The 27,737-nt window shown below is 44.5% G+C and overlaps 1 protein-coding gene across 4 annotated transcripts in view; it reads left to right on the top strand.

The window, feature by feature from the left end:
• Positions 1-27,737, top strand: part of SMG6 (SMG6 nonsense mediated mRNA decay factor) — a 179,600-nt gene that overhangs the window by 86,678 nt on the left and 65,185 nt on the right. For all 4 annotated transcript variants that reach the window (XM_031967800.1, XM_023503723.2, XM_003770120.4 and 1 more), the window contains exons 11-13: positions 2,876-2,992; positions 3,938-4,106; positions 15,364-15,565. In XM_031967800.1, coding sequence (XP_031823660.1) covers positions 2,876-2,992; positions 3,938-4,106; positions 15,364-15,565 — 488 coding nt within the window. The remainder of the gene's footprint in view (positions 1-2,875; positions 2,993-3,937; positions 4,107-15,363; positions 15,566-27,737) is intronic.

Here is a 27,737-nt window from a genome sequence, read left to right as displayed (position 1 = left end):
AGAAAATATAAGAATAATTGGACTACCTGAAAATTATGACCAAAAAAAAAAAAAAAAACCTTGACAAAATAAGGCAAGAAATAATCCAAGAAAATTGTCCTGAAGTGATAGAACATGAGAGAAGTAGAAATTAAAAAAAAAAAAAAAAAAATCCACTGATCACCACCTCAACAAAATCCTTTGTAGAAAACACATAGGAATATCATTGCCAAATTTCAAAACCCCCAGACCAAAGAGAAAATTTTGCAAGAAACAAGAAAAAAAAATTTAGATACACTGGAACTACAATTAGATTGTACAGGACTTATCAGCAGCTGATTAAAAGACCACAGGTCCTAGAATCATATCTACTGACAATCAAAAGAACTGGGCCTGTGGCCTAAAATATCTTGTTCGTCAAAATTATCTTATGATATTGAATGAGAAAAAATGGACATTCAACAAACTTGCAGATTTTCAGGACTATCTATCAACCAAGCCCGAACTTGATAGAAAATTTAACATATAAGAACCAATATCAAAGATCAATTTCAAGGAACATGGACAAATTGTTTATGTTTTTTTAATATGGGAAATGTATAGCATATGTTTAAGGTTGACATCAACAGTAGGGCAGCTCAAAAGAAAGATTGGAGCAGAGTTAAGGTAAAAAATAGTAATTGTGTCATACAAATAGGTGCAGAAGAATAGTATAGAGGCATTAAAGGGGAAAGAAGGGCTCATAGTTCTGAAAACCTACTCACATTGGGAATGGGTTAAATAGGCAATACTACATATATACTGAGAAAGGTATAACACCCTCCAAAATCTATAAAGAAATAAGGGGGGGAGGGATGGGCAGATCACGAAGCAAAGGGTGAGGGAAGGGAGGGATCCATGGATGGGGGGAGGTTAAGTAATAGCAAGACAAGTTAGGAGCAGAATTAAAACAAAGAGTGATCAGGGATAGGAAAGGTGTGTGTGTGTGTCTACAAATGTCTACATAAATACATTCTTTTTAATTATACCCTGCTTGGGAATAGTGGAAATGGGGAATGAAAAGGGAGAAAAGAATAAAGTAAAAGAGATGCACAGCAGAGAACAAAAGAACAAATTTTTAAATTATAAAATACTTTCTTGTAGAAAGTAAAGATGGATACTCATGAATATCATTTCTTCTACATATACATAGAATATATATATATAGAGAGAGAGAGAGAGAGAGAGAGAATACATGTATTTTTCATATATATACATATACTTCCTTGATCTGCTAATTTGTTCTAATTTTGAATCCTCTGATATTCTGCTGGGCACATCACAATGTTCTTTTTTTGTTTTGTTTTGCATTCTTTTACTGATTTCCTTTTTTCTTCTGTTTTTTTTTTTAAATAAAATAAATTAAAAAGAAAAAAAAAACTGTTGGGCATTAGCTAAGCAGAGCTCTATGCTTCCTTCTTTGCTAAAATGAAGACCACTACCCTCAGCAGGGGCTCTATCATCATCACCTTGCTTTCTTGCCTAGGCTATCTTTGTATCTCTTCCTGTTTCCCAAGTCTGGAATCCAGATGGTCACTGTCTTCTAAGCTAGGTTAATGATGGAGATGGAAGCCCAAATTGGGTGGAGGAAATTGTTGATGTCTACTCAGACTTAGCGGTGTGCAGCTGAGCTCCCAAAGCTTATTCTATTGAGGTCTAGCAGGAGTTACACCTTTCCCAGGAATCCTAGTTAACAGAACCTTTCCCTTTTTCCAGAGAGTGTCACCCAACTCCTCAGAAAGAGCACTAGAAAACTCCACCAGTGAGTCTCGGGAAGCTCCTTCCCTTTACCTCTCCTACAGCCTGCTGCCTGACACTACCAAAGCCCTCAGAAGTGGTTTGGGATTGGCTGGGGATGCTCTGATCAAATCTGTTTCCATAGGGAGGAGAGAGGAGGGCTTTCAGAAGGATTGCCTTGGCTGTATGCTCTCTCTCTTTGAATAACTGCTTCAATTAAGCTCCATCTATGAGCTGTTGGGTGACTGATGAGCAGAGAAAAATGTCTCCCCTTGGCCATTTAGGTTGAAATGCCAGCAGGAATGGAGTTTGAATCTGCAGCTAATTTTCCTTTGAATACTTGGGAGATTTTAGAGATTTGCTCCCATAGCAGATAAGAGTTGGGTCAGCTGCTGCCAGGTTACAGGTCTGGCCACCAGGCTCATTCTCTAAGTGTTGTGTGGCCCCTTCCCGATTAAGAAAATTGAGAACTCTTTTCATTAATCCCTTTTCCCTAGGGACACAGAGGGATTTAGTTGAGTTGGAATAGGAGCTAAATATTGTAAAGTGTTTGGGGGTCAAATTTATCGTTAACTTCCTCATCCCCAACAAAATGAGTGGTCAGACAGGCCTGCCTCCTTTCACTGACCTGTTGTTAGAATTGAGGTTTGGAAAAGAGAAGAGGGACTCTAATCAGAAACCAGCTTTGTATGTTTGGTGTTAGAAGAAATTAAAAAAACCCAAGTTACTGTGAGAATCTGTCATCTGTGCCTTGAGGAGCAGCACTCTGTAATGAAAGTACAGTGAGAGAAGGAAGGGATGACCTAGGAAGGAGATCTCTCTCCCCTACCCCACGTCTCAGGCTTTGAACACCTTTACAATAGAGAAATTGAGTCCTCCATGCTCCTTGATTACTTGTTGCTTTGGCCTCTCAGTGGAGGAGCCAGCCTGTGGATCTTGCAGGCCCAGGCCCAGCCTGAGCTGCTGAGTGAGGGGATTCACAGTCCCCAGATCTCTATTCTTTCATCTCCTTCCTGAGCCAGGGAGGTGGGCACAGCCTGATTGGCCCTTGTCAGGGGAGGGGGGTACCTAGAGTGGCAGGACCCAAGACACTGATGGCGAGCCATTTGTCTTTCCTTAGATTGCTTCTCGGAGGAATGTCGCTCCGTGATCCAGGAACAAGCCACAGCTCTGGGGCTGGCTATGTTCTCCCTGCTGGTGCGGCGCTGCACCTACTTGCTAAAGGAATCTGCTAAAGGTATGCAGATGGGGGCCCCCTAACTGGTGGGATTTCTGGTTGGCCAAGCCCTTGTCTCAACAAGCCCAAGGAGCCTCCTTCCCTTTAGTCTTAGTATTAACTTCCTCCTTACAGATTCCTCCAACTATCTCATATCTTCACCCTGTCATTTTCACTTTTTTTTTAACCACCTTTACATATCCCCTTTCCTAAAGGTACTGTCTCTTTCCTTTCTCAGCCCTTTAGGAATTATGATTTGGGCTTTACCTATGGGATATTAAGCAGGTAACCTAGAATTCTTTGAATGCTGAAATGTGTTCCCTTTTTGCCCACAGCTGATATTGATTTCCATATGTTCATTTATTCACTTTAGGTATTGAAAGTAACCTCTCAGGCTTTCACTTCTTGTTCAGCACCTTGTGAGTGCTCTAAGTGCCTTTGGCCCAGGAGTCTTGGGATTGACTGGGCAAGGCTACAGTAGGTAGATCTGTCTCTGGGGAGAGGGAAAGTGCCACTTCCTTTTAAGTTAAACCTAGGACCATGCTAGACCGTACTGGTCTGCTGCAGGAGTATTTAAAGGATGAATGGAGGTAACTGATTTACTTCCATTCTGGATCAGGTTGGTAAGTAGGATCCCTCCAGGTCAGCTTCCCAAATGCCACCAGTTTGTACCTCGGCCCTCAAGAGAGGAGCAGACATTTGGGGTCAGAAACTATCCTCAGTCACAAGGAGGCAGGGAGAGCTTTCAGCAACAGGGGGCGGGGGGGGGCGCCTGGTGCACTGGTTTCTCTCTCTGTCCTGCTTTTCAGAATCCTCTTAGGTGCTGGTGGTTTTCCATCGCCTGCGGGCCCAGCTGCCCTGTGGACTTGGTCTACCTCCCCTAAGAACTTGCTGCCGTCCCATCGCCCCAAGCCCCACCTGGGGCCACAGCAACATAGGCCAAGCTCTCACCCTTTGCCTCTGCAGCTCACCCGTCCTCCCATGAGGATGAGGCAGACCAGGACGATATCAAGGTGTCAGCCTTCCTCCCAGACCTGAAGGAGCTACTGCCCAGCGTGAAAGTTTGGTCAGACTGGATGCTTGGTTATCCGGATACCTGGAACCCTCCACCCACATCCCTTGATCTGCCCACACAGTGAGTACATCTGCCCCCTCCCCTAGCAGTGCTGCCCCTTGTCCCATTTCTCTACGCTCTCACCTTGGATCCAGTCTTGCCTTTCCCTTCATGCCCTCTTTGTTTTTCTGTGTTAATGGTTGTGTTTCTGCCTCAGTGTAGCTCCCACTCTGCTTTCCTTTATTCCCCAGAAGCCTGACTCACTTTCCCTTCTGAGCTGTGCTCTGTTGGTAATGTCCCTTGACCTTTTGGCCACGCTTCTGGAGCCCACTGGCCAGATGCCTGGGCCCCTATCTGGGGTGACACAGATTATCTGCCGTCTCCTTGGCGGGCCACACAGGGACTTCAGGCTGCTGCTGGGGGCCATTCTGCTGGCCTCTTGGTTTCTGGCTGGAGCTCTGGGGCTGGCCACTTTCTCACAGGCTTGTGAAGGGACCCACATCAAGAGAGTCTCCAGTAGACATTCCTGCCCAGTAGAACTTGATCTGTCTGCATGGAATTCCTGGCCTGAAAAGTCCCCGTGAACCTTGCCCCTCACGAGCTGTGCCCCCTCTTACCCCTGCATAGCTGCAAGAGTGGGCTTCTCCCCTCCCCCTCCCAGTTCCGTGTCTGTGTGGGTGGTGGCCACAGCCATGAGCAGCTCTCACATCCCTCCTGCAAGTTCCCCGCAGGCTGCCAGAATACGTTCCAGGCTCAGACTCAGTGAGCCAAGGCTCAGTCTTGAGCAGGGCAGCTGGGCCTGCAACAAAGAGACTGACAGGTCTCCTGGCTGGGGAGCAGCTCGTGTCCCAGCGGCGCTCCCCAAAGGGTTAATGGTTTTTGTCTCAGTCTCTTCAGGCCGTTAATCTATAATGTGGACTAGGCAATTTGCTCAGTTTTGGAAAGAAAAGGACAAGGAAGGGCCAAGATCTCCAAGTGTCTGAAGCGGATGCAGAGCATGCGCTGTTCTCTGTCCCTCCCCTCTGGGGCCTGTAGCCTCTCCTGGGCTGCCAGGAGGTCAGGCCTATAAGTACTGTTCCCCCAGGCACAGTCCGCACATCCACATCCCCGTCTCCCAGGCCTGGGGGCTGTCAGGCCGTTTCCCTCCTTTTACTGCCTTCCTCGTCCCTCCCTCCAGTTGGCTTTTGTTTGGCTGAGGAAATGGAAAGCTCACACAGGAAGTGCTGGGCCTCATTGGCTTGGGGTGCAGAGTCTGTTTTCTGTTTGGATGCTGCAGTCCGTGGCCCACTGCCGGCTTGTGTGAGCTGCTGCCCATCTTTGGGCAATGGCTCAAACTGCAGCCAGGCACGTGGTCCTGGCCATAGCCATCCCCAGCCCTGCTGGCTTCCTGGGCCGCCGAGAAGTGAGGTGGGGCGGGGCTCGGCGCTCTGGCTGAGTCTGCCCAGCCCTCTTTCCCCCACTGGGAGAGCAGATCCGATCAGGCAGCTGCTTGGACCTCTGTGGCCCAAGAGACGAGCCCCTGTAACCCTGGGCATCCTATCTCTCTCCTGTGGGCAGACCAGGCTCGGGAGAGGTCATTGGGTTATGGGAAACTCAAGTCCCTCTTTGCACTTAAAACATCTTTTTGCCTCTTTCCTGTTAGTAAGTCCAGCTGGCAGAGGCTCAGGGGTGCCAGAGCAGGGTGAAGGGATAGCTCTGCTGTCCCAGCGCCTCTTCAGAAGGCCACTAAGCTGCCTTATCTGAGTTAGTCTGAGCCAGGCAAGAGTAGCCCACAGAATGGCCCCAGGTTGGATGTTCTAGTCATCACACTTGGCTTGTCCCCACTCCAAGTTCTGGCCCATCCCTACCCAAGCAAGGACTGAGCAGCTCAAAAACAGGAAAGGATGGTAAAGGTTTCACAGTTACCCCTTCTACCCAGCAAACCTAGCTGCTGTGTATACCCTTTTCTCCTGAGTTACAGGAGTCCTATCATCAAACATCTCTTTAGGCAGCTAAACTGAAGTCTTGACTCCCTAATTTTCAACTACATTGGCATTATGGGAACAGGAAATGACTCTCTGTCATCTTTCTTTTACATAAATTTAATTATTTTCTTTTGGGACATACCGCCTTCCTCCCATCCTTGAGATGTTCTGCATTATGGCTTCTTTTACCTCCTGATTGTATATTTCCTAAAGCATCCCTCAACGATATGCTGTCCTTCACCAAATCCCATTTTTTCCCTTTTTTTCTGTATTTAGGTCTTGCTGTCTCATCTTCAACAGGCATCAAAACGACAAAAACACAACCTCGATTTTTGTTTTATTTTTACTTTCAGAGAAATTACATACGTGATTCCATTTATCTCTGGATTCCTCTTCAACCACTTTATATTCCCATCAGGTTGCGCTTGCTAGTCCTGGGTAGGAGAACTCTAGCTGGATCATGCCTTTGGACCTACTGAGAGGCACGAGTGAAATCTGGCTACTTTTTCCTAAGACCACTTGGGGGTCAGTAGGTAGAATCTTGGGAGGTTTTTGTTTTTGTTGTTGTTTTTAAACAACTCCCATTCAGCTGCCATGCCTCCTTCTCACTTGCCCTCCTAGAGGTACTGACTCCTAAGTACTGAGTCCTTTTAGTTGTTTGCAGCATGATCTTACATAGAGTTGGAGATGTGGGTCTCTCGGTACTTCTTTGTACAGAATGATTGCTGCCCATGGGAAACTCTGTTCTTCAGTATGAAGGCCGTCAGCTATTTCAGAGCAGCGCCCCCACATGCTCCTTCCTCTGGCCCTCCCTGCCAGGTCTTCTGGTAGGAAGAAAAGGCTGGCACCCCCCCTCTGCCAAGTGAGCAAATGGAAAGTTGTGAGAGGCAGCCCTGAGTAATGGCAGAGCAGAGTTAAAGGCTTCCAAGATCCCAGGCAGGGGGACCCGTTCCATCCCAGAACCTCTGAAGAAGTTAGAGCAGGGGGACAGCTCACCTCCCCCTGTGGCCTTGAGGGCGGCCAGACCCTCTTCATCTTGATCTCTGGTTCTCAGTAAGTGAAAGAGTCAGGGGACTTTGAGAACGTCCAAACTCGGCCCAGCTGTGGCAGTTGGTTTATTGCTTTCAGCTGGTACTTGAACCCAGGTCCTGGTCTTGGAGTCTTTCCCAGGTTTAATCCCCAGAGCTTTCTCTGCAGCTGTATGACACTGCGCTGACCCCGAATGAGGATAGGAAAATAGAACCGGTGCCAAGCCAGAGTCTCTTTTTCATTTGGAGTCTGGCTGTCTGCCCATGACCAGGGTTACATAATGGGAAACATAGCTGGGGCTCTGGAGAGCCCGCGTTTCACCAGGCTGCCCAGACCTTCGCGTTCTGATGCTATATATCTTCCTAATTGTAACTCAGATACATTTATCACACTGTTGGATTCGAGTCCCCTTAAATTTAAAAAAAAAAAAAAAAAAAAAATTCCTGGCCTTGCTGCTTTTCCATGGCTTGCAGATAAAGTTGCAAAGCATTCTGGGAGAAGGTATATGAGGAGGCCAGTAGCTGGGAGACTGTCATGCTGGGCCAGGGTAGAGAGAGGAGGGAAAGGAGGGAGATTTCAGGGGGAGCCCTTGCTCTAGGAAATGCCTTGGAACATTGACTTCCTGGGACCTAGTGGATGACAAGGAAACTAAGTCACATGGGGTATGCCTGCTTACAAGCTGAGGTACACATTGTACACCCCCATGTCAGAGTGCACGCAGACACACATGTGCACACATCCAGGGAAGTCCTTACCTAAGAGAGCACCCAGTGAGGATGTGATGACCTGAGAAGGCATTTGGGGAGGTCATCAAGTAACCACCCATCAGCACTTCCTCAAGGAAGTCTTGGTGACTGTGGGAAGCCCCTGGGCTGCCCTGGCTCCCCACCCAGTCTCCGTGGCTCCACATTGGGGCGTCAGTAGAGCAGCCTGGCACCGGGGGTTCCTCTTCCTCAGTATATTAAGTAAGGAGTCATGGGAGGAAACCCCCCCATTCCCCCAATTCTCCCCAAGAACTTCTTGGGAGGGGAGGGGGGCATTGGCCTCTGTCTTGAATCTGACCTCAGGGGAAGGAGTTCTCAGCTCTAAGATCAGGTTATTTGGGTCTAACATGTTCTTAATCACAAAGATGTGTCAGTGATTCCAATCACTGAGAGCTGGGAGAGGTAAGAATCAGGAGAAGAGCCCCTGGGGTGGGGATGGCCACAGGCTTGGTTCCTGTATTTGAGAAGTTGGGGTCCCAGGAGGGACGGCTTTTTTCCAAAATGTTCAGCACTGATGGGTTTAACACACTAGAGGGATGTGACAGATACTGAAGAGATTGTGTTTCAAGGAAGCCAGAGCCCAGGACTCCCTCACCTGTAGATTTAGGGTCTCAGAAACAAGGGGATCTGAGGACTTGTGATCGGGCCTAGTGCCCTGGGAGCTCCTCAGTCCCTACTCTGCCGAGAGCTGGTAGAAGCTCTATTTTTAGAGCAGCACCGTTTGGCTGGTGAACACTTGGGGTGGGGGTGGCAATTTGACAGGGTCCTTATCAAGTTCAAAATGGATATGTTTTTGTAAATTGAAATAGACCACTCGTTTCTTGCCATTAAAAAAAAAAATAAAGAAAAATACTCTTGGCCCAGATGGACGTTAGTCTGTCTTCCCCCTCTCTTTAACTTAAGTCAGGGTGTTTCCTTTTCACATCCTTGTGGCACCTAGGTGACATGCTTAAAAGAGATGCCAGCCCAGGCAAGTGCAGGGAGGTTCTGCCCACTTGGACCAGGAGCCGGCAAGGTGTCTCCATTCTGAAGTTGTTCTTTTGGCCTCTCTGCTTCACTCTGCCCTTGCCGTCCCTGCTCCCCTCCTGGGGCTCCTTCTGCAGCCGGGGGTTTAGGGGCCTGGGGAGGGTTCAGGCACAGGGATCTCAGCCTTTCCCATGCCTCGGGCCTGGTGCCTCTCTTCCAGGTCTTTAGCCTAGGAGGGTTCCCCCCCCCCTCCAGGCTTCTGTCTGCCTGGGTCCTGTGCTGGCTCAGCCATATTTCCAGCTCTCCTCACCCCAGGAACCAAAAGACCCAACTCGTTTCCCATCTGTATTACTTCTCTGATCTTCTATGGCTCTGAACACAATGCAGGGCTTCTTCTCACTCAGCTCTTTCCGGGTTTGTTCTGCAGCTGTGGAGTTTGAATGTTAGTGTTTAAACAAGCTGGTATTACACAGGAAATGGCCACCTCCACAGGCCCCTGCAGGCTTGTAACATGGGGTCATTGTGCTTGATATTAATCACCAGTCAAAATGGTGGCGTGTGAGAGTGCTCAGAGCCCGCTACCTTGGGCTTTCCAGAGAGGTGACCGCGTCCCGGCAGGGCCACGATTCCTTGGGGTACTCCCTTCCCCCGCGGAATGCCCTGTCCATCGTGGAGGTTTGAGTTAGGTCCTGCCTGACCTCTCACCTACAAAACTGCAGAACTTTCTCCCTCTGTTCCAGGTAAGAAGGGACTGTTATTAGCTAACACCTCCTACCTTGTTCTTACAAAGAATTGTGTACAAGATAACTTAGTTTAGAACGCTACCCCCCCCCCCCAACATAAAAGTCCCCCAGAGTCCACGGCCTCTCAGTGCCTCCGACTAAAGCTGCTTTTCTGATTACTGTTTGCAGAGCTCACCTCAGCCCAAAGGGTTAATCTGGTCCCTGAGTCAATATCCCCCAAACAAGCCAAGACTATATGTTGGTCCATTTGTGTGAAATGTGTTTCCCCAATCACCTGGGCTGGGCTGGGCTGCATTGTATCGGCCGGCAGCTGCTCTGCACTCAAACTGACAGCTACATTAAACCCTGGAATTCTGAGGCAATAAAAAGTAAATTAACTCTTATTTTTTTCCTGTCCTGGTGGAGTAAATGAATGTGTGTCTGTGGGGAGGTGATCAAGCCCTGGTTCTACGTGTATGCTTACAGCTCCCAGCCCTCGGCCTCTTCCTCCCGAGCTGGGGCCTAGTGTTCTGGCTCCATGGAGGAGCCCACTTTCTTGCTCCGTCCTGTGTGCCCCACAGGTGGGCTGCTGGACTGCTCTTGGAATCCTGGACCAGAGTGAATAGCCATGTCAAGGACTGGGGTGGAAATGAGGGGTGGGCTGCCTGCTATGAAGCCCCTGATCTGCACAGCATCCTGGGAGTTCTCCTCCCATTTAGAAGGTGCTGGAGGAGGAGGTCATTCTTTGTGACAGCCCCAAGGGTTCAGCTGAAATCTGCCCCTGAAACTTATGCCTACCATGACACTGCTTCCTGGTGTGAAGCAGCACATCAGGTCCTGCTTCCACCTGAAGGCAGTTGTCCTGTTGCCCCTAAAGCCTTTTTCTTCTCTGAGCCAAATGTCACTGTTTCCTTCTGATGGCATGGTTTGACTATTCCACCATCTTGACCTCCCTCCTCCAAATGCCCTCAAGTTGGTCATCTTTTCTAGTCTTAATGCCCAGAAGTGAGCTCTTTATTTCAGTGTGGTCCGGCCAGAGCATGGGACAAGTTTCTCTTCACAGTGATGCAATGCAACCTACTTTCACATTCACTCTTTTTGGCTACATGTGATTTATATTGAGCTTGTATTTGGACCCCTAAGACTTTCAGGGTTTTTTGACACAAAATGTTCCTGAGTCCAAGCACAGTTTGTTTTTTTCCCTTTTGTTCCTGTTCAATTCTATTTTCTCAGATTCAACCCATCTTTTCAGTGTTAGGTTCTTTTTTGGATCTTGATTCTCTCACCTGCAAATTTCCGAAGGATTTCATCTATCTCTTCATCTAACTAAAAGTTAAACACAGCAAGGCAAAGGGCAGAACCCTGGGACACTCCACCAAAAACCTCCTTCCAGATTCGTCTGCCTAGTCCAGTAATCCTTTTAAAATAAGATGATCCTGCCAGAAATGAATTTCATGAACTCATCTGGTTCTTAGATATCTCCATTTTCCTGCCTCAGTGCCTAGTTTAATTTACTGGACATTACTGGAGTATACCTGCTCTCTGCAAGGCCCTATGCTGATGTTCACAGACTGTCAGTGGAATAATGTAGTCTAGAATTTGGCCAGGAAGGGAAGTTAGGAATCCCAGTCTATAGGAGGACAAATCCCCTTTAGAGAAATAGTCCAGAGGGCGGCCCTTCTTCCCATGTCTGTTACTTCATCTCTTTCTCGGTACTGAAGCCCCTCATTCTTTTGTGTAGTTTCTCAGTCTTAAGACTGTTGGTCAAAAATATGGAAGAGGTATGGAAATGGGTAGTTAGTTTGGTGGGAATTCTCTGCTTGTTGAGATAGCTGAGCTGCCCATGGGTTACCCTGGCTACCTGAATAATTTGTATGGAGTGGTTTCTTTTTGTGTATTAGCTACTAGCCTTCAACTGTAGATGTCAAGAGAGATCTCGATCTAGGATCTCCTTAGGGATTTCCCTTGGGACCAGAGCAAAAACAGAGGGACTTCTTGCAGCCCATTGCTATCCTAAAGGAGTCCATTGGAACTGGAGTTAGTTGAGAAAATCAAGAGGGCCTCTGGGAGAATAAGTGATTTCCAGGGTCCAGAAGGTGTCACCCAGAACTTTTCAGATACTATTTTCAAGCCCTGGAGACTTAGGAGCTACTTTGGAAATGTCATGTAGGGAAAAGCTGCTTTATAAAGAAATGAGTGCCCCATTCCCAAAACAGAACCAAGGAGAGATGAGGTGGTAGGATCTGGGTCCCAGGGTTCATCTTAAACTTGAATCTTCCTGGAGGTTATCTCACCTTTCTCTTCAAAATACATCTTTCCCCATTTTCACATCCACTTCCTACCAACTAATCAAGTGCTACTGGCCAGCAGATTGGCCCCAGTGGCCCCAGTGATACTAGGGTGAGGATCAGAGCTGGGGAATTCATTTGGGGAATACACAAGTATTCCCTCAGCACCCACCCATCGTTGGCTTGTTGCTCTGGGGAGGCAAACAGCAGTAGGACTTTGGGTGTGGGGGGTGATGTTGGAGAAGCAACATGCAGAGAGAAAATGGCAGCCGTGAAGTGGGCACTGAATCATCTCTGGAGGCTCAGGAGAGGGCCTCAGGGCAGAATTCTGGGGGAAGGTGGAGGGTCTGACAGTTGGTAAGAAGGGAATGGATGCCCAACCCGGAGCGAGGGGGCCTTATGTCAGAGTGGCCCAGATCAGACAGGACAAAAGATATAAGAAAAGGAGCCCGGGACAAGAGGCTGGCACTAGGCCCTGAAGGACGTAGTCGCTCCGCTTCCATCCTGTGGCAAGGGGGACATGGCGAGCCCCTGGTGTGGGAGCCCTGTGGACAGTGGGGAGAACAGAGAAGCAGGGAGATCACCAGGTCGTCTCATTAGTGTTGGCTGAGAGAAAGGGGTGCCAGAAGCAAGTGCCCTTGGAGGGCCCAGCCCCTGCCCTCCGTGTAGGGAAAGGCCCTCTTGCCTCGGTGGGCCTTGGGCTCCAGGTTGGGCTCGTCTCACCAGGACATTGGTGAGCAAGCTCTACCCACTCCATCTCAGGAGGGAGCTTGAAGGTTCTGGCACGGGGTGGGCGGTAATGGGTGAAAGGCATGGGCACGGGTCCCAGGCGGGGGCCAGTAATCCCTGGGAGGAGTCCGTTTTGGTTTATCTGAGCCCCGGGCAGGAGAACATGGTAATGAGAAGCAGATGGTACCGCAGATTTCTGCGTCTTGGGTCTAAGATGGTGGGGCTTAGAGCATAAGAGGGGAATGTGGGCCTCCCACCAGGCCAGCTCCCGGCGCTGGTTCTCGGTTGCCTCCTCCTGGCTGGGGCTGACGCCTCATGCCCCGCGTCCATCTCCCTGTGGGCCCGTACACACCCAGCACAGCCCCAGGCCTGGAGTTCAGCGAGGAGACTTTTCACCTCCTTTCTTCCCTCTTGTCTTTCCTGTTTCTTCCCCCAGTGCTGCTCTGACTGCGGCCCCTGGGGTTGTGTTGCTGGTCTGGGGCAGGGGGCTCAAGTGCTCGGTGGGGTACTGGGGGGTAGGGAGTGGGGGGCTCCCCTGGGCAACACTGAGCTCCAAGGCGGCCCCGATCAGCCCTATCACATCCGGTGCTTGTCTCTGCAGCCAGGACCAGAGGATAAACTATCAGAGCTGTGGGCAGTGCATCATTCCTCTTATTATTTTCTTCTCTGCAGATAGGGGTCGTGGAAAGTTCAGTTCCTTTTAACCCTCACAGCTCTGTTTATTCTACAGCTGGTAGCCCAAACGCCGTGTTTCCCATTACATCACAAAGGAGCTCGGACAGATCTCTGCACAGAAACGTGTTGCAACTGTTTATTTTTTTCCATATTTAAACATTTCTGACAGCCCAACCCAGCTGAGCCAAAAGATGGAGCTTTGTGAATGAGTCTGGTGCTCGGTGTCTACAGAGAGAAACCTTTGCGAGCCCGGGGCTTCTCCCCGAGCCTCTTCCCCCATGTGCGCTTCTGCCCCGGCACAGTCTGGCGGCCGCTTACCTCTGCGGGACGGGAGGGGAGAGCGGGGGCCGTTGGGTGATGGATGGGGCTGTGTCCGCCCTGGCTCCCAGGGCGCTCTTGAAAACAAGATGTTTCATTTCACTGCATTTTCCTAGGACAGCGATTCCAGTAAATAAACTAGCATTGGTCCTGTCCACCTGGAGCCACTCGGGATATTCCACGCCCACCCTCTGTGGTCTCCCCCTTCTCGGGTCCTGCCCGCTGTGGTGGAGGCTCGCAGCTTGTCCTCTGCACGCCCTTTCTCTTGCCCTCTCTGAGGCTCCAGACTTGGGGTGTTGCTCAGGGTGGAGGCCCCCACACCGAGCAGAGCCGGGGTTGGGGGGCAGGGCCGGTGGGAGCATGGCTTCCTGGGGAAAACCGGCGTTGGCAGCTTGTGCGGTCCCTCTCTCTGCACTCTGCCACGCACCTCTTGGGCCGGCCACATTGTCCTTTGTTGGAGAGACATTCGGGCTCACTGCTCTGCTCCTCAGTGTCCCTCTGGGCGGTCCTGGCCGTCCCGAGGAGGTCCGAGTCTCTCCCATAGCTGGGCCTCTGGCAGGCGAGGCAGTGAACTCTGGTCTAGGCCATTGTTGTTGGTTGTCCTTCGTTCTGGAAGACCAGGATGTAGAAGGAGAAGTCATTGGACTGAAGCGAGGTGGGGGCTGGGCAAAATGGTCGGTCAGCCTCACTCTCTCCTCCGGGCCATCTGATTCCAGGGGCCTGCTAGAGATCAGGATGCCCGGGCTGCAATACAGGCCACAATTGCCAGGGGATTGGATGGGTGAGAGAGAAGAGAGTCCCTCCCCTCATCACGGTTACCCCGGAGCTAGACCTGGGAACCTGAAGCCTATTGCCAGAACTCTTTGGGTCTAGCTGGTGTCCATCATGAGAACAATCCGGGGGGGATGAGATTTAACACTGCATAAGGTTTCATGAGGTTCTAAGTGCCATGTACATCATCAGTTTAATCCTTACAGACCTTATTTAATTATGGAGTTAAGTAGGCCAGCCGTATTTCATAATTATCCCCCAAGAAAGGATGGATCAGAGTGACAAAGTGATAGGGAGGGAGGAAGAGAAGGAAAGAAGGAACATTGGTGCAGCACCTGTAGTGTGCCAGGCACACTGTTAAGTACTTTTTATAAGTATTATCTCTTGTGATCCTCACCAAAAAAAAAAAAAAAATGGGAGGGAGGTGCTGTTACTATCCCCATTTTATAGTTGAAAAAACTGAGGCAAACAGGTTCAATGACATGGCCAGGGTCACAAGGCTGCACTGGCTCTTCCTGATGCCGGGCTCGCTGCCCCCCAACCCCTCAGACAGCCTCACGTTGATTGGAAAAGAGATGAGACCCAGACGTCTTTTCTAGGGGTGATCTGGTGGGACGATTCTGTGGCCTGGAAAGAGGGAAGAAACTGCAGAACTATAAAGGACTCCCGTGACTCTTTACATTCTCTGCCTGAGCCCTCCATGTTCAGGGAGGGGGGGGCTAAGCCAGGCGCCACGGTGACGTGTCCATGTGGCATGTACTCGGCTGGGCCCGGGCGGGGGAATTGTGGGAGCTGCCTCAGGCACTGGGTCTCAAGTGTCTGAGTGAGTGTCCCAGGCGCACTGTCTGCAGAGGCGACGGGGCCTGCAGGAGACAGCTGATCTGCATTCCTTCTCCTCTCTGGTGGGGATTTAAGATACCCCTCACCGATTTTATCCTGGGAACACCCCTCGATGGCAGCCGGGGGCTCAGCTTGGGATCCTGGCTTGCCTCGCAAGGTTTCCTGGCAAATGCCCGTGCTCACAGAAGTCCCCTCCCTAGCCGTGGGTGCGAAGAATGCTCCAGCTCATCCCACCTCCAAGCCCCTCATTCCTCTTTCCTCCTCTTTCACAGGGTCGCCATGGACGTGTGGGCGACGCTCGCTGATTTTTGTAACATACTGACAGCGGTGAATCAGTCGGAGGTACCGTTGTACAAGGACCCGGACGATGACCTCACCCTTCTCATCCTGGAAGAGGATCGACTGCTCTCGGGCTTCGTCCCCCTGCTGGCTGCCCCCCAAGACCCCTGCTACGTGGAGAAAACCTCGGACAAGGTCAGCTTGAGGCCAAACATCCCCCCCACTCCCACCCTCTCCTTAATTCTCCAGACTTTTTTATTCTTGGGAAGTTTTCTGTGCAAACGGAACATGATTAAGTCATTGAGAAGGGTGTTAAGGGAAAATATCGACCTTTTAGCCGCTGACATCCAACTCTGTGTCATGAAAAAAAACCCTCTCGACTTCCTTTGGTGTGTGTGTGTGCTCGCTGGCATGTTGTATATACGATCATTTCCTCACTTGTTTAAATAGTGCAGCTTGTGTTGGCAGTGCTCTCACTCAGCTCCAAATGGTTTGCATCATGCTTAAAGCACCCTCCTCCCTCCTCCTCCTCCCTCCTCCCAGCCACAAAACTCGGCCCTAGGAAAGGAGCCAGGGCTTTCTTCCCTGCTCTAAAGAGGGGAGTGATAAATAGGTGACTAGAGAGAAGCAGACACCATGTGTTAACTTACAAAAGGCTTTTAGGAATATGAAGCGTTCCCCACTGCCTGGTTTCTATTTTCCTTCCTTTAAGAATTACATTTTAACCTGAATTTTTTTTCTTGTCTGTCTGTTTATAGAAAAACAAACCCCATTCCCTGTTGACACGGTGGGGACTATGGGACTCATGGCCTTGGTTCATCAGGGGAGTCCTTGGCCAGGTGGATAGTGGGGCAGTGCTTCTAGCTTCCTGTTCCCCACATAACTTAATAGTCTAAAAAAGAGGCATCCTGATTTCCTGCCCCCCGGGAATAAAGAATTCTCTTTGGTGGGGGTTGGGTGAATCGCCAATTTTCCTAATTTGTCAACATTGTGTCCCCCAGGGGAGAGACCTTTTAGCAGGAGCCTGTAAGTGGCTTCTTAGGAGAATGCTTTCTATACTTTAGAAATTCCTGATGTGGTGAGACGGAACCATGGATGTGTTGTGGCTACAGGAAAATGTAGAGTGAAGGCAAAGGAATTTAAAAAAAAATTAGGAGACAAAAATTTAAACTCCAAACTCTTAAACTGCATACAGGGGAGCCTTTAATTCACTGTTCAATGATGAGAACTCCAAACTAAAGAAACTTAGAGTTGAAGGATATTGGTGTAATGGAAAATGGGACGTGGAAAGTTAATGGATGGCCATTTGGCCATCCAAAATCATGTTTAGTGTCAAGTTTAAAGGCCCCAGATGTGAACGTATTGGCCTCCATCCAATTAAAGATGAGACAGGCAAAATGCATTCTACTGGTGGGAGATTGAAAGTGGGAAAACTTACCTTGTGTCTTACAAGAGAAAGAAACTTAGATTGCGATTCCTTTTAAAGACAATATAATCTGACTTCTGCTTTCCTGAACCAGCTTGTTGTATCAGGGGATAGTGGGAAAGGTTTTAGTGTGAGAGAGTAAGAGTATTTGACTAACCGTGGACGTACAACATTTAGAGAAGAGGTTAAATCAGAACAAAAATAGCATAATCACCGTCTGGATTAGTGAAAGCCTACATCGCTTTTTCTTGATCAGGAAGTGACCTTAACTGTGGAAGATGCTTTTGAGGCATTGTTCATTGTGGTCATTGTTGTTTCTGAATTGGGAGGTGGAGAAACTGACCAACCATAGCCTTCCCCTTTGAACAAACTGAACTAGGGTTTCTTCAGCAGCCTTCCCGGCTTCAGCACCAATCGAGGGTCATAGCTGAGGTTCATATCCATGGCCTTGTTTCTGAAGACCTCTGGAATTCAAAGGCTGCACAGAAAGGAGATCCAGCAAAAGACCAAGAAAGTACCTAGAATTCCCCCTTTGAAGCCAAAATGGCAGAAAAGAAAACTATCTGAGACAGAAGAGGGGAAGAGGACTTTTATACCAGGAAATAGACAGACTTTTGAAAAAACGAAGTGTGTGTATGCTGTGTGTACACATGCATGCATATACACAAGAACCTAAATATGGAGACCTGAAGCAAATCTGTGAAAAATAGGGAGGGAAAAAAAAAAATTTCTGCAGAACCAACATCTTAATCACAGGATCACAATTGTAGAGCTGGAAGAGAACCCCTCATTTTCCAAGGTGGGAAACGGAGATCCCAGGGGATTAAGTGACTTAACCAAGCTTATACAGGAAGCATTGGAGGCAGAATTTGAACCCAGGTCCTGTGATCATGTTCTGATAGTATGTACAAACTTCCCATTATTTCTAATCTTTCACCTTCCTCCCTGAAAAGAGGGTAAGGAAGTGCCTTTTTTCTACTCTTCTGTAGGGCCAAGCTTGGTCATTAAAATTACACTGTTCAGTTTTGTTTTGTTCTTTCCATAAACATTATCATATGTGTGTATATACATACTCACATGGTAGGTGGATGGGGTGGATGGGTGGATGGATGGACGGACGGACAGATACACAGACAAGATTAGATTGTTTTCCTGATTTGTTTGCTTTGTTTTGTATCAGTTCTTCCAGACAATTTGTGTAGTCATTTCTCAATATGTGTACATCAATTTGCTTCCATTTCTTTTGTTACTGTAGTTTTTAACCAAGAATTTCCTTTGCTTGTAATTTATTTTTTAGATCCTCAGAAATCCACTTTTTCTTCCTTCTACCTCAATTTAGAGTTAAAGAAAATCAAAAGTGTTACAAACATGTATTTAAGCACAACAGATTTCCATGTTTTTCGTGTCCAAAACCAAAATATGCATGTTTTATCATGGGTCCTCTGGAATTGTGGTTGATTGTGCTGATAAGAGTTCCTAGTTCTTTATATTGTCATTATATAGATTTTTCCACACGTCACTTTGTATCTGTTCATAGAAGTCTTCCAAGTTCTTTTGAAACTATCCCCTTCATCAGCATAATAGTAATAGTATTCTATCAACATTCATATACTGAACTTGTCCAACTGGTCTCTGATTGATGGACATCCTTACAGATTCCTCTTCCTTTCCACTTCAAAAAAATCAAAAATATTTTTATACTTTGATAATTAAAATTTGTTTTGCTTAGGATTAATTCTTCCCTTAGTTTGCCCTTTGCCCTTCTTCTAATTATCCCCTAGTGAGTAAAATGTATTTCTGTACTCAGATAGCTGGGAGTGTGTGTGATATGGGAGATAGAAACAGAAAATGAATTCTTCCATCCTCTGTTTCAGATGAGAATAAGACTCGTGTCAGTCATTCCCACTTTCTTGTATAAATATCAACATAGCCTGATTGTAAGACAAATTTCCCTAAGCTTCCTTTTCCTGCCTTCCCAGTATATGTTCCTTTCCCCTTCTCTTTTTATTCTTTTCCTAAGATCATTAGAATATAACCACTACATTTGGGGTTATACCCCAATGATGATAGTGTTGTGAGAGAGGACATATGTATCATCTCCCTACAGAAAAAGGCTAACAGATTATCCTTGTTTAGTTCCATATTTTTCTTTGATCTGGAAGCTTTGGATTTTGGCTGTAATTTTCCTTAGAATTTTTATTTTGGAATTTCTTTCAGGTGGATTTTTGCTAGTGGATTTTTTTTTTTTACTTTGCCCTCTTGTCCAAGATGTCGGGGCAGATTTCTTGAAATAGATTATCTAAACTCTTTTTGTCCTAGTATTCACAAAATCTGATGATTTAAAAAATTTTTTTCTGTTATTTTTATTATAAGATATCATTCATTTCTCCTATTTTTTCAGTCTTTTAACTTTGTTTTTATATTATTGTCTCATGAAGCCAAAGACATTGGTCCATTCTAATTTTCAATAAATTTGTTGCTTGGGCAAGGTTGATTCCATTTCTAATTCTTTTTTCCATAGCTCTTGTTTCTTTTCCAAATTTTTTTTTTCCTCTAGCCCTCCCATTTAATTTATAAAGATATTTAAAACTTATTTTTTGGCTTCTTTTAGCTCTTCCAGGAATTCTAGTTGAATGCAAGGTATGTTATACTTTGAGTTTGCCTGTAGATGTTCTATAGATTTTGTTTTCTCCGGGGTTAATGTTTTGAGCATCCTTGTCACCCTAAGAACTTTTTATGGTAGAATTCTACTTTTGATTGCTCATCCTCCCAGCCTTCTTCCTGTCTTTGGACTTGATATTAGGGCTGAGCTCTGTGCACTTCTAGAGGGAAGATTTGGCCTAGTATTACTGCTTTCTTGGGATATTAAGTGATATGTTACTCTAGACCATGAAGAACAGCTCAGGCTGGGAACATGTAAGTTTTCAGTGCTCCCAGAATGGTTTGGTCCTGGGCAGAGTATTAATTCAAACCTCTGGTCTGAATTCTGCAGGATTCTAATCTGAGTCTGGGTCTGATCAATAATGATGCTGTTAAACTCATCATTCTCAACTAGCTGCAAAGTTGTGCTGAATCAGCACATCCCAGATGCTGATTCAGAGTAACAGAACCACAAGCTCCCTTTTGGCCTGAGAACCCTGCCCTGATTGTTCCTTGAAAGGATTTATATAGGGCTAGAAGCTCAAACTTTGACCCCAGTCCATTCCTGGGTTCAAGCTACACCACTGCTGTTTTTTCCTATACTTACTCCTCTCTTGGTATATTGCCTAGGGGCCTGCTCCTTACTCCTTCTCCCCAGTCTCCTCCTTAGTGTGTCGTGGATCTAGGACCTGGAACCAAATCATGAGCAACAGAGATGCCAGTTGGCAGATGTTCCCCTTGTGGGTCTGGGATCATCTCCTGCCCCAATGCACAACCTTTCCTACCCTGTGGTGCTTTTCCATGTGCTCCTGGGCAGGCCTTATCTCTGTGGTCCACAGACCCTTTTTCCTTGTGCTAACCTGGTGCTGGAAGAACCCTTCACTGGAATTTTGTCTGGGGTAGCCCTGTCGGATTTTTCTTCATGTGTTTTCTAGGTTTGTTTGGAGGGGAGAGCTGGGTTATACCTCCTCCTTCTGCTCTGCTGTCCTACCTCTACTTCCTTCAGGTCCTTTTTACCACAAAGTATAGGCTTGGCGTAAGATTTCTGAGTTAAAGGATATAGGCATTTTGGCTCCATTGTAAGCACCACTCCAAATTGCTTGTTAGAATTGTTAGACCAATTCAGTTTCCCCAAATAATATATTGTTGTGCCCATCTTTTGGAAACTCCAGAGACATTAAATGTTTCCATCTTTTGTCATCTCTGCCAGCTTGCTCTATGTGAGGTGAAAACTCAAGAGTTGGTTTGAATGCTTTCTATTTTCAAAACATATGCATAGATAGCTTTCAACATTCACCCTGCAAAACTTTGTGTTCCAAATTTTTTTCTTCCTCCTTTCCCCTCTACCCTTCCCCTAGATGGCAAGTAATACAATAGAGGTTAAACATGCACAGTTCTTCTATACATATTTCCACATTTAACATGCTTCACAAGAAAAATCAGATCAAAAATGGGAAAAAATGAGAAAGAAAACAAAAAGCAAGCAAACAGCAACAAAAAAGGTAAAATGCTTGTAAAACACAATCCTCATACTGCTCTCTCTTGATGCACATGCCTCTCTCCATCACAAGTTTATTGGAATTGGCCTGAATCACCTCATCGCTGAAAAGAGCCATGTCCGAAAGAGAAACATAATCTTGTTGCTGTGTACAGTGTTCTCTTAGTTCTACTCACCTCACTCAGCATCAGTTCATGTCAATTTCTCCAGGGCTCTTTGAAATCATCCTGCTGGTCATTTTCTATAGAACAATAATATTCCATAACATTCATATACCGTAATTTATTCAGTCATTCCCCAATTGATGGGCATCCACTCAATTTCCAGTGAAGTGAGCAGAACCAAGAGATCATTATACAGGGTAACAGCAAGAGTATACAATGATCAATTCTGATGGATGTGACTCTTCTCAACAGTGAGATTATTTAAGCCAGTTCCAATGATCTTATGCTGAAGAGAGCCATCTATACTCAGGGGTCTGTGGGAACCAAATGTGGATCACAACATAGCATTTTCACTTTTTTGTGGTTGGTTGAATTTTATTTTCTTTCTCATTTTTCTTCCTTTTTGATCAGATTTTTCTTGTGCAGCAAGATAATTATATAAATATCTATGACTATATTTGATTTACATATATTTTTTACCATGTTTAACATATATTGAATTATTAGGGGAAGGGGTGAGGGGAATGGAGAGAAAACACAAGGTTTTGCAAGGCCCAATATTGAAAAATTATCCTTGCACATGTTTTGAAAATAAAAAGCTTCAATTGAGAAAAAAAAAAAAAAGACTCTCTTCTCCCAACCGGGGGTGGGGGGGTGGGGGGAGAATAATGAGACAGGGGCTCCCCAGTCATCTTGACTCCCTGACTAGAAATATTGGTGTGAGCATTTTATTGAGAAAATTGGCATGTGCATTTAGCCTTCAACAATTTATGCTCTTTGAATTTGGAATTTTAAGAAGACACGAAGAGAAGGAGAAGGGTCCATGATCATTACCATGGAGTAATGGGATTGCTGTGCAACCTTTCTCCTCAGGTGCCTAGGATTTGGCCCTGGGATGGCTTGCTTTGCTTCTAACATTATTCCTAATATTAGCCTTTACTGGATTTAGAGCACTAGGAGAGTAATAAAGATATAGGAAATATGATCCCTGCCCTCAAAGAAGATGCTAGGAAGACAGATAGAAAACCCATGGAAACCTAAAGTGCATGAAACAATCTATGATTATGTTTATGAATAGGAGATGTTCAAAATAGGTAAAAATCTCTCTCAGTTAAAGAATAGACAGAAGACTTCATGGGAATGATCTGGGCCTCAATGATGGATAAGTTTTGGACAGGCAAAGAGAAAGGGCATCCCATGTTCAGGCTATCATATGAACAAAAGTATGGAGGGAAGGAATTCTCAAGATGTGTTTGTGAAGTGAGTAAATAAGGCTGCAGAGAGCAAAGGGGAATGTTAAGGTCATATTGGAAATGTAATTTTAGGCCATTCTTCGAAGCGCCTTTAAGGACAGTCTTGAAGAACTTTTATTCTTAGGCAGGAAGGTGTCAGCAAGGTTTTGAGCAAATAAGTGATAGAGGAAAAGGTGTGTTTAGTGAAAAGAATACAGCTGGGAGTCAGGAGGTTGGATTGAATTCAAGCCAGAACTCTGGCATACTGTGACTCACTATACGATCTTAAATCAGTCACTTCCCTTATTTCTCATCTGCAAAAGGAAGGGATTGAATGAGATGGTCTCTAAAAGCCTTTGCACTTCAAGTGTTCTGCGATTTGTAGTTCTTGAATGAAGGCAGTCTTCTAGAAAAGTAAATTTGACTTTGAGATGAAAGGTGAGTAAAAGATAGGAGGTTATTGTCCTTATCTTAGAATAATGATTCAGTTTTAGAGAAATGGAGAAGAGGAGCCTTCTGTCCATATATAGTTCACATAGGTCTCAGATGATTTTGGAATACCGTTTTATCTTTACTTACTCTCCCATTTCTGGAATTCAGTGTGTTTGAGATCTAGAGTAACATGGAGCTTGATTATAGACCAATAGAGAAATTTATAAATATATCCCTACTTAGGATGATCGAGAGACAAGAAGATAAAGACCCAGGCCTTAACAGTCCAAGTACCCAGGCTCTGCGGGCTTCCCAAGCTTATTTCTACTCTGTTTGGCTGGTCTGATCCATGATGTTCCAGCCCCCTACACATTACCTGTCTCCATTAAATAATGTGGAAGAACAAAGTCAGTCAACATGTGATATGTTAACTTCGGCTCCTGTGTGCTGCTCTCTTTTCTGCTTCTGGGCCTCGGAATATCTCATTCTCTTCTATTGACAAGACTGTGAAACACTGGAAAGAAACATTGGCTGAGGACATGGTTATTTGTTATGGTAAGGGAAAGAGGAAGTCAGCGATTACTGAGGCTACTGGCTTTTCAGTTCTTGATATCAGTGGATATAAGACTACTTCTAACTGATGATACTAGAATGAATGGAAAGTTGTTTTTTTCTAAAGCAGGAAGAAGTAGGGTTTTTGCTTTCTTTAGAAGCCAGTGAGAGCATATTTCCTACTGTACTGCCTTGCTATCAATGAACTTCTTCCCCTGATTCTTCTTTAGGTCTATTCCTTCCTTGAAATCAATCAGTCTTTTTCTGGGTTGTTTGTTCTTAGTCCATGTGGGTACAACCTGAACCACGTGTTCAGAATCTCCTTTTCCTTTTTTTGTTTTTCCTGGTGAATTTTCGAACTAATGACATGATTATGAGGCATTGGGTAACTATCCACTTAAAGAGGCAAAGAACAATATAACTCTCTATTGTAAAAGATGACAAGAAAACTTCTTTTGGCCTGGCAACACACTTCTCTTGTTCCTGCACCTGCTATCCTCCACAACTCCTGTTCCTCAGAAATTACAATCTCTAAACATTTTTATGTATATACTTTTTTTTTTAAGTGATGAAAGCTCATCTTTTTACTCCTTCTAGATGTTCAGCTAATTAAAAATTGTTGTCTCTTTGCTTAGGACAGAGCAATCAGTGACCAAAGAGGCCATCTAGTACAATCCCCTCATTTTACAGCTGAGTCAAATGCACTACCCATGGATGTTAAGTGATGTGTTTAAGATAGGAAGAAAGCGGCAGAGGTGGGATTTAAACTCTGGTCCTGTGACTTCAAAGCCTGTGTTCTTTCTCCTATACTTGAGATTCTATGAGAAATATTGCTATAACACATCTTAGCTGATAGGTTAAATTTTATTCAAACTAAAGATGTAAAATCAGGTAGTACCTAGTTTTTCTCATTCTGTCTCTTTTAATTTACCTGCTCAAAGTCTCTATCTCCCACTTGTCAAGGACTCTATACATCATACATATATTTAATTGTGCTACCTATTGAGCAGAGACCCCCAGCTCCTCTACAATCTCTTTGAAGTTTTCTTGGGACCTTTGATCTTGTTTTAGAAGGAAGATCTTTGAGAATGCTGATCTCAGAATGAAAGGAGAATTTGAGAGTCTACCTGCTAAGGCCCATATAGGAACTCTTATCATTATATCTATACAACTCTTGATATAAAAATTATTAATTGCTTGTGCTTGGGTTATGCCACATTAATAAAAGTGACAATACTATCTAAGGTTATTCATCTGGAATTACCTTATTACCACATGAATCTAACAATTTATCTGGAAGAATCAAAGATCAAAAATCTCAAGGAAAATTATGAAAAAAAAAAGAGAGGAAGTTGGTCTAGTAATTCCAGATCACAAACTAAACTACAAAGCAGTAATCATCAAAACTATTTGGTAGTAGTTAAACGTAGAAAATTTCATCAGTGAAACAAACTAAATCCATAATATACAGAAGCAAACAAACATAAGAGCCACATAAAACCCAACAACCCCAACATTTGGGGCAGGGTCTTAACTTTTTTTCTTTTTCAATAGTATTTTATTTTTCTAAATAGATATCAGGAATAGTTTTCAACATTTATTTTTGTCAAACTTTTTGTTCTAAAATTTTCCTCCCTCCCTCCCTTACCGTTCCATCCTTTCTCAAGATAGCAAGCACTTTTGTCAATATGTGCAATTGTTTTAAACCTATTTCCATATTTGTCATATTGTTCAAGGAAAATCAGACCAAAGTGGAACAAAAACCACAAGGAAGAAAAAAACAAAAAGGTGAAAATACTATGCTTTGATTCACATTCAGTATCTATAGTTCTCTCTCTGGATGTCATTGGCATTTTCCAAGTCTATTAGAATTGCCTTGAATCACTTTATTTTGTTGAGAAGAGCCAAGTCCATCACAGTTGATTATCACACAATCTTGTTGTTACTGTGATAAAATTTTCCTGGTTCTGCTCACTCTACTCAGCATCAGTTCATGTAAGTCTTTATAGACTTTTCTGAAATCACTCTGATCATCATTTCTTATAGAACAATAATATTCCATTGCCTTCATATACCACAAGTTGTTCAGCCATTTCCCAACTGATGGACATCCAAACAAAAAGAGCTGCTGCAAAAATTTTACACATGCAGTTCCTTTTCCCTTCTTTATGATTTCCTTGGGATACAAACCCAGTAATGGTACTGTTAGGTCAAAGAATATGTACAGTTTTATAGCTCCTTTGGGGATAGTTCCAAATTACTCTCCAGAATGGTTAGATCATTTCACAACGTCACCAACAATGAATTAGCATCCCAGTTTTCCCACATCCTCTCCAACATTTATCATCCTATTTTCCTGTCATTTTAGCCAATCTGAGAGGTATGAGATGGTATCTCAGAGTTGTTTTAATTTGCATTTCTCTAATCCTAGTGATTTAGAGCATTTTTTATATGATTAGAAATGGCTTTAATTTCTTTATCTGAAAATTGACCTTATATGCTTTGACCATTTTTCAATTGAAGAATGACTTGTTATAAATTGGAATCAGTTCTATATATGTATTTTAGAAATGAGATCTTTATCAGAAACACTTACTGTAAAAATTTTTTTTTGCAGCTTTCTCTTTTCCTTCTAATCTTGGCTGCATTGAATTTGTAATCAAATTTAATGTAATCAAAATTATCCATTTTGCATTTCATAATGTTCTCTAGTTCTTCTTTGGCCGTGAATTCCTTCCTTCTCCACATATCTGAGAGGTAGACTATCCCTTGCTTTACTAATTTGCTTAATATCATCCTTTATGTCTAAATCATGAACCCATTTCAACTTTATCTTGTTATAGAGGGTTAGATGTTAGTCAGTGCCTAGCATACTATTTTCTAATTTTCCTAGCTATTTTTGTCAAATACTGAGTTCTTAATCCAGAAGCTGGAATCTTTGGATTTATCAAACCCTAGGGTATTGTAATTATTGACTATTTTGTCTTGTGTATCTAATCTATTGCACTGATCCTGTCTTGTGTATTTAACCTATTCCACTGATCCCCTACTCTATTTCTTAGCCATTTCCAAATGGTTTTGATTGCTGCCATTTTATAATCTGGTACTGCTAGTCTGTCTTCTTTGCATTTTTTCCCCAATAATTCCCTTGAAATTCTTGGCCTTTTGTTCTTCCAGATGAATTTTGTTATTATTTTTTTCTGGCTCTGTAAAGTAACTTTTTGGCAGTTTGATATGTATGGCACTGAATAAGCAGATTAATTTAGGTAGAATTATCATTTTTATTATTTTAGCTCAGCCTTCCCATGAGCAATTGATATTTTTCTAGTTGTTTAGACTTAACTTTATTTGTGTGAAAAATGTTTTGTAATTGTGTTCGTATAGTTCCTGGTTTTGTCTTGGCAGGTAAACTCCCAAATATTTTATAGTGTCTACAATTATTTTAAATGGGATTTCTGTCTGTTGCTATGTGGCTTTCTTGGTAATACATAGAAATGCTGATGATTTGTGTGGATTTATTTTATATCCTGCCGCTTTGCTAAAGTTTGTTAATTTTTTTCTAGTAGTTTTTTAGTTAATTCTTTAGTATTTTTCTAAATATAGCGTCATATCTGCAGAGGGTGATAATTTTGTTTCTATGTTACCTACACTAACTCCTTCAATTTCTTTTTTTCTTTTCTTATTGCTAAAGCTAACATTTCTAATATAATGTTGACTAATAGTGGTGAAAATGGACAACCTTGTTTCATCCTGATTTTACTGGAAATGTTTCTAGCTTACTCCCATTACATTTAATGCTTGTTGATGATCAACTATGAAAGACTTGGTTCTTCTCAGTAATTCATGATTCAAGTGGAACTGGTTTGAATCATCTCATTGTTGAAGAGAACCACATCATCAGAATTGATCATTGTATAATCTTGTTGTCATGTATAATGATCTCCTGGTTCTGCTCATTTCACTTAGAATCAGGTTCATGTAGATCTCTCCAGGCCTCTCTGAAATCATCCTACTGGTCATTTCTTACAAAACAATAGTATTCCACAACATTCATACACCATAATTCATTCAGCCATTCTCCAACTGATGGGCATCCACTCAGTTTCCAGTCTCTTGCCACTATAAAGAGGGCTGCCACAAACATTTTTGTACATGTGGGTCCCTTTCCCTCCTTTAAGATCACTTTGAGATATAAGCTCAGTAGTAACACTGCTGGATCAAAGGGTATGCACAGTTTGATACCTTTTTGAGCATAGTTCCAAATTGCTCTCTGGAAAGGCTGGATCCGTTCACAGGTCCACCAACAATGTATCAGTGTCCCAGTTTTCCCACATCCCCTCCAACATTGGTCATTATCATTTCTTGTCATCTCAGCCAATCTCATAGGTGTGTCTCAGTATTGTCCTAATTTGCATATTCTCTG

Source organism: Sarcophilus harrisii, chromosome 4 (genome assembly GCF_902635505.1).
Source record: "Sarcophilus harrisii chromosome 4, mSarHar1.11, whole genome shotgun sequence".
In the NCBI taxonomy this organism is placed as follows: Eukaryota; Metazoa; Chordata; class Mammalia; order Dasyuromorphia; family Dasyuridae; genus Sarcophilus; species Sarcophilus harrisii.
This window is presented reverse-complemented; position numbering and strand designations above follow the sequence as displayed.